Below are 7,679 nucleotides of genomic sequence, written 5' to 3' on the forward strand. Positions count from 1 at the left end.
TCAATTTCATGTCACATGTAGTTTGTGTTCAAACCCTCTATGATAATGCTTGTGATTCTCCGGTAGGTGGACCAAAAATCTTAACCTATCCTGGATACACAATTTGCAAAAGCATATGTCTTATTAATTCTTTGGACACTAATGGGCAGGAATACATGGGCTGTTGTGCAGGGAGATAATCCATGGTGCTTCCTAGAGGGGACTCTTCAGGGGAGGAGGGTGAGCTAAATTAATATGAGGAACAATAGCCAAAGAAAGCAGACTTCTGCGAAAACCTTAAAAAGAGTATGTTTGACATCCCGATGACTAAAGGACACAGTTGTTCCCAGCACAGAACTGCTGCTCCCATCGTTCCTGTTAGGACTGAGGAGCGATGGAGCCGAGTGACTCTATGCAAAAAGTCTGTGTCCAACATCTGTCGCTCTGAAGATTATTAATGTTCAATTGCTTCCCATTGTCTTCAAGTTATTCAACTTCATTTCCCCGTCAGTGCTTTAGCTGGGGATTAATAAACTATTTATGGGAAGACAGGGCTTGAAGTCAGGGTGATGGTGTTGGGGCTGTATTCTGAGGTACCAGCGGAGGAAACAAGTCCAAGTTAAAAGGCTTCATGATTTGGATGTAAATGATTTAACTAAACAAAAATATCTGAGGATACACTCATGGTTTGAAAGGAGAGAGAGCTTCCTTGGCCCTTCCTGAAATATCGAACTGAAAATATTGGAGCCTGTTTCTTTGCCTTTACATTCCCCGGAAAAACAAGAAACAAGCTGAAACGAGATGGATAATTAAAGATTTCTCTGTGTAAATCTAATAATTATAGGTGGTGGAGATCATGTTTTGTTACTGTTCTTGAGAACAGAGGACATAGTACAACACTGAATTATATGAAATATTTTTAGTGGTATAAGAGACAGGCAAAAAGAAAATCCATTAAGATTTTTTTAAACTCCTCAAATTATTTAGATGTTTCCGTTTTGCATACACATGTGCATGAAGATGTTTTGTTATGTTTAAATGGTAAATAATGAGGTGATTAGTTATCATTTCAGTGTGTGGCCCAAGGAAATGAAGTAGAGATGCTGAATTAATCTGCCAAGGCCTTGGAGCCCACAGAACATAGAATTGAGTTGAAAATTGACACATTTGTATCTTTGGATTCACTTAAGTTGTTTCACAGAAATTATTTGCAGAGTCACATTCCAGGTCTCCAACAGTATTTGGATTTCCTAATTTGTATGAATTTATTTAGTAAATTAAATGAAAACGTTAATACTTTATTGTCACTTCTTAAAGCAAAATCTTGCTAGTCTTCAGATACGCCTAGCAGTGTTAGAAGCAACATCTTCCCGCAAAATGATTTTTCTACTTAATCATTTAAAAACCCGGCCTTTGTTTTTGATATGTAAGCTGCCTGCTGGTTTGGGAAAAGATGGACCAGGCTCTCCCTCCACCCCCACCTTCTTATTCTATTGGGGACAGCCAGACCAGGCCACTCCAGATGGTGTGTTAGCGTTGGACATAGCTTTGGAGACACTTCAACAGAAGAAGGCAGTGATGTCAGGATTTTGCTGTGCGTCGCCCCCTCCCCCCAGCCGTTCCCAGGGTAGGAAGGTGCTGAGATGGGAGCAGAGGGACGCCCGTCCACCTGCCACCACCTGTTCCCTCCTTGAGCCCTGGGCTATAAATTCTCCTCCCTCACGGCTCTGTCCGGAGCTCTTCAACATCTTCTGCAAGCGGTCCAAGTGCTCCTGACCTAGCTGAGCTTCTGGGAAGATTTCGTCACCCCGAAAAGCAGTCTCAGGCTTTCCCAGAGAACTGGAAAGGCTTTCTTCCCCCCTACCCCCAAGAACGATCCGCTGCAAACTGCAAGAAAGTTTCCTCCTCGTTCAACTTCACGAGTTTGGGGTGGGGTGGGGAGGAATGACTTTTTCCTGAGCATCACTTCCACTGCATCTGGGCAAGGGAAAGGACATCAGCCTGGCTACCCAGCAGAACCCAAGGCAGGGTCCCACACAGTGTCCTCTGGCCACTAACTGACTGCACGTGAGTCGCTCCGTCTGTGTCTTACTCACTCCTGGGAGCCCCGCAAAGCGGCAGCGTGGATGAAGTCGGCCTGCAGACCCCACGGCCCTCCGGCGGGAGCGCGCGGCGCGCCCCCGTGCGCGGGCACAGCCGAGCGCGCGGTCTCGTGCGCGGGGCCCGGGCGGCTGGAGAGCGCGGCGCGCAGGCGCCTGGCGGCCAACGCGCGCGAGCGGCGTCGCATGCAGGGGCTGAACACGGCGTTCGACCGGCTGCGCCGGGTGGTGCCGCAGTGGGGCCAGGACAAGAAGCTGTCCAAGTACGAGACACTGCAGATGGCGCTCAGCTACATCGTCGCGCTCACCCGCATCCTAGCCGAAGCCGAGCGGGACTGGGTGGGGCTGCGCTGCGAGCAGCGGGGCCGCGATCACCCCTACCTCCCATTCCCGGGTGCTAGGCTCCAGGTAGACCCTGAGCCCTATGGGCAGAGGCTCTTCGGCTTCCAGCCGGAGCCCTTCCCCATGGCCAGCTAAGCCTCGGGGCCATTTGGGTCTTAGGGGAGAAAACTCGATCACCCTTTCTGCTTAATTTCCTTCCCGTTTCAGACAGGTGGATGAAATGAGTTATTGCCCCCTTTCTCCACTTTTCTTGTGTTTTGTAGGTTTCGTGAGTGGACATCACGAATGACTTTGGACTGCTGTGAAAATAATGCTCTGTTCCTTTTAGCCTAAGACACAGGACTGGGGTCTAGCCGAGTTGGTAGAGGGCTTGTCTTGCATGTATAAAAGTGGGTTGAGTCCCAGCTGCCGCGTAGGCAGAGCATGGTGATGCACGGCCTGCAATCCTAGCGTCATTCAGGAGGTGGAGAAATATATATATAAGATCCCGTGTCAAAAAAAAAAAAAAAATGAATAAGACTGGTACTAAACCATCAGACTTACCTTCTTAAACTTTGCAAGTTTGTCCTCATTGGGAGAAGTTATATTATGTGAATTATGTTCTGAGCAGCTACCTTGTGGTGTAAATGCATTTATGCTCCATATATTGTGTGTGCATGCATCAGGTAGAGTAAGACTTTTTTTTTTCCAGGTCGAGGGTTGGGTTGGTAGAGTACTTGGGCATGAGTGCTCTGTATTTTTTTAACTGTACACATTAAAATATAGATTTTGTAAAATACTAATGTGAGTGTGTTTTGAACTTACACATATTCTACTAGTTTCCTGGAGACACTCAAGAACAATTGGAAGGGGCAATGCTGAATGTGTCCCGGGTATGGACAGCAAGTGGTTTTATCCCCAAAGCCAGTGTGGTGGCTCACCTTACATTCCCAGCTCTCTCGAAAAATAGGCCAGAGAATCACCCTGGGTAATATTAAGCTAAATTGAAATAACATGTAGCTTTCAGGTACGAAGATAATTAATATTCAATATTTTAGTTTCCTTACTAAGCCAGTTACTAAATTATCTTAAAAGTATCCAGATACATCCATTCCAACAAGCGTGCAGGAACATCCACACACAGAATTGTACACATCTGCACACACTGATGCATAGCCACCCAGCAGAGTATTCCTGTTTCTATAGCAACAGGAAAATTAATATTGCTTGTGTGTTGCAGACCCCCGAACTCCGACCAGCAGAGACGGGAAAAACGACACAAATGCCAAGGAAGGTTCCAAACATATTTCTTATTTATCTCTCAGAGCAGCTTTTTCCTCTCCCTCTCACAAACAGCTTTCTCTAACCCTCTCCCGGCTCCAACTAAACCCAACTGGCCTCTTCAACTGCTTGCTCCCAACTGAACTGTTTACAGCTTTCCCCACAGCATTCTCCTCCCTCCCTCCGGGGCACATCCTGTTTTTCTCAGTCCTCTGAGCTCCTTCGCGACAACATTTTCCCAGCTGCCGGGGTACATCCTGCTTTCAGTCCTCTGACCTAATCCCTCCCCTATCTCCTGGATTCTGTCAGAGTTCAGCCAGGGCACACAGTGATGTCCAGTAACTCAGCAGGCAGGACAGTATAGGATCGTCCACACAAGCTCAGCAGGCTCAGGTTCTTGCAGCCAGGGAACACGGGGCTTACCCCCTCCCCACATAGAGTTCAGGCTCAGGCTCTTGACAAACGGACCACGGGGCTTGGCACACTCGCTCCCCACACTTGTGGAAGTGTTTTCTTTATAATTTACGATTTGAACAGTGAAGGCGTCATTACCATCATGGTTGAAAGGGAGTGTCTATACATACGAAATAGATTTAGATTGCTTTCACAGGTTTGCTGAGCCGCGAACAGAGAAAGCCTTCATCTAGAGTGGCTGTGCTTAACAGCACTGTGTGAATTGGGGGAACAGCCTGTTCACAGTTAGAAAAAGCAGGACCCTGAAGTTATCAGTGCATTTGGAATCTGTCACAAGTCAACAAAAGCAACAGCGTCCACATCTGAGTATGGATTCCAAAACCCAGCTACCAACACAGCCTGGGTGTTAAATAAATATATAGGCCATCTCCATCAGAACGGTTGCTTAACCTAACATTTGCCAGGGACGAGGCACGGGGGGTAGAGTGCTTGCCTAGCCTGGCTCTGGGTTCTATTTGCAGTTCGGTATGAAGTGCCCGCAATCCCAGCACTCAGGAGTGGGGCAGGAGGGTCAGAAGTTCCCAGGCATCCTGAGCCACATGGTGAGTTTGAGACCAACCTGGGCTACATGAGACAATGTCTTAAAAAAATAACCCAAAGTCCAACTGTTATGGGCCCCCTGGAAGGCTGTTGAGGGGTCTCCCTTTCATCTGCTACTAATAATAAGATAACAGTGATGGTTCAGGATTCTTCACTGCAGATTATAGAGACAAAGCTTAACCTCTTGCCTCCACAGCATAGGAGATGCTAGGACAGAGTAACGAAAAGAAAAGAAAACAAGGTGGTAGGACTCCTGAGGGTGACCTCTGACCTCTCGTGTACACTTACACACAGACACACACACATGCATACACCATACACCATACAAACACACACACACATATACAAGCACGCACACACATATACCACACACTATACCACACATATACACCACATATACACAAACATACCACACATACACAAGCGTACAAATACCACACATGCACAACCACACACACCACACATATACACCATATATACACAAACACACACACTACACATATGCAAACACACTACAAATACATATACAAGCACACACACACATCACACATACATACACATACCAAACCACACATACACACACCACACACTACACACCACATATACGTATACCATACACACATATACACACTACACAACACACACACAAACACACACCACACACACAAGTACACACATAGAAACACACACACCCCGCACCTTTGTGAAGTCAGTACTCAGATATTCTCAATCTTCATTCCGTTGTTTCTGAAGACTTCCTGACCAGCTACAGTATTTTTTTTCCAGTGTTCATATTTGAAATAGTTTTCCTTCTTTTTAAAAGATCTGTGCCTTCTATGACAACACGGCATATGGGTTGCCCTTCCTCAGCTAAGAGTGGATATTAACAGGTACCCGTTTCTAGGCAGGCTTCGGGAGCCGCATCCTTCCACTGACTGTGCTGGCGGGAGGCCCTTGCCTGTCAGCGCTGCAGGCCCCTGAACCCTGCAATAGTGCAGGACCAGTGCAGGATGGCAAGAGAGCTCCCTGGGCAGTTAAAACAACAACTGGGGGTGGGGAGTGGAGGATGGAGTCTCTAAGTACCCCCCCCCCCAGTAACACTTGCTTTGCTCCTGTCCCAGGAAATCAGAAGCACCTCGGTTTTTGTTTGTTTGTTTGTTTGTTTTGTTTTTTATTTTATTTTTTGGTTTTTTCGAGACAGGGTTTCTCTGTGTAGCCCTGGCTGTCCTGGAACTCACTCTGTAGACCAGGCTGGCCTCGAACTCAGAAATCCACCTGCCTCTGCCTCCCAAGTGCTGGGATTAAAAGTGTGTGCCACCACGCCCGGCTTTGTTTATTTTGTAGTTAAAAAAAAAAAAAAAAAAAAGACTCCATAGTTATAGAAAAATGAGAGGGCTTGTGTGAATTCCATGCAAATTATTAAAATTCCCCTTATACTTCCCTTAATAATTCATAGACATAAGGTTTCTTTTAATGCAGATCTTTATATTGGAAATGAAGGGCTAAAGTAGGCCAGGAAATTTATTTATTTTTTTTAATGTGCATTTGGAGTTTTGACCTACATGTATGTCTGCGTGAGGGAGTTAGAACCACTGAAACTTGAATTACAGACAGTTAGGAGCCACCATGTGGGTGCTGGGAATTGAACTCAGGACCTCTGGAAGAGCAGTCAGTGCTCTTAACTACCGAGCCATCTCTCCAGCCCCAAGGAAATTTAATGTTAAGATTTATAAAAACTAAATGAAATAGAATTTTTCATTTGGAAACAGAAACGGGGATAAGGTACAAACCTTCATTTATCAATGCTGTGCTAAAATATACAGTTACAGGGCCTGTGAAATGGCTCGGGGGTTGGGGGTGGGGGTGAAGTGCTTGCTGGTGATCTAAGTTAGAGCACATAAGGTAGGAGAGAAATTCTTTCTGAAGAGTTCTACATTCTACAAGACATTCTACACCCTGCCCCCCATATCACACAGACACAGACACACACACACACACACACACACACACACGATAATATAATAATAATAACAAAATAACAACAACAACAACAACAACAATAATAATAAACAACAATCGCAGAAGCTGGACCTGCTGGCACATTTTTTGTAATCCTACTACTATGAGGTGGAGGCAGAGAGATAGTTCAAGGTCATTGTCTGCTACATAGCAAGCTGGTCAGTGAATAGCCTGGGCTACATGAAGTCTCTCTCTCAAAAACAACAACAACAACAACAACAACAACAACAACAACTAAAAACACGCGCACGCGCACACGTAGCCAGGCATGGCAGCCCGTAATCCCAGCACTTGGAGGGCTAGACTGAGGTGTGAGGATTCCGAGTTTGATGCCAGCCTGTTTTACTTAGTAAGAAATGAATCAGCCTGGCTACAGAACGAGATTGTCTCCAAAATAAAACAAAATGTGCATGTATCTCAGCCTTAAATTATTTATTGTCAGATGACATTCGGCAATTTTAATTTCTCTATTAAAATCTTCTAGCAAACCGGGCTTTAAAGGCGGACAGCCGCTTCTTTGTGCCTCAGCATTTACTGCACGGTCCCCAGAGATTTGAAGCGGGTGCTCCTTGCCTATTTCTTGCAACTCTGAGGCTATTGCTCTCGAGAGTCTGAAGCGGCTATTACTTCCGTATTAAAAGGCAGCGTGTTTGCAGTTCCCTAACGGCAAGGATGCTAACTAACATAATTAGGCAGAAATCAGAGGCGAACGTGTTTTTAGCTAATATGCAATTTTTTTTGCACTGTACAGATTTAAAAAAAAAAAAACGCATGATATTAGCAATTTTTTAAGCATACTGATAAGCCCTGCGTCATCAAGTTTGTCGGATGCTTCTTCGGTCATTAACCGTCTGCAACACTAATCCACTTCTAACAGGAAAAGGCAGCTTTGTGGTGGAAAGTGTACTCCCACAAATTCGGCGGGAGCCCAGGTGAGGTACCCCACTAGTAAGGTACACTGACTTT

The 7,679-nt window shown here is 45.7% G+C and overlaps 1 protein-coding gene across 1 annotated transcript; it reads left to right on the top strand.

The window, feature by feature from the left end:
• Positions 1-1,723: 1,723 nt before the first annotated feature.
• Atoh7 (atonal bHLH transcription factor 7) lies at positions 1,724-3,199 on the top strand. The gene is made up of 2 exons (XM_029542567.1): positions 1,724-2,486; positions 2,684-3,199. Exons 1-2 carry the CDS (start codon positions 2,106-2,108, stop codon positions 2,690-2,692), a joined length of 390 nt encoding a protein of 129 aa, XP_029398427.1. The 5' UTR covers positions 1,724-2,105; the 3' UTR covers positions 2,693-3,199.
• The last annotated feature ends 4,480 nt before the right edge of the window (positions 3,200-7,679 follow it).

The sequence above is a fragment of the Mus pahari genome, chromosome 9 (genome assembly GCF_900095145.1).
Source record: "Mus pahari chromosome 9, PAHARI_EIJ_v1.1, whole genome shotgun sequence".
In the NCBI taxonomy this organism is placed as follows: Eukaryota; Metazoa; Chordata; class Mammalia; order Rodentia; family Muridae; genus Mus; species Mus pahari.

What these genes read in the sequence shown, in the direction of transcription:
- Atoh7 (XM_029542567.1), top strand. Translation starts at nt 2,106, where the DNA reads ATGAAGTCGGCCTGCAGACCCCACGGCCCTCCGGCGGGAGCGCGCGGC.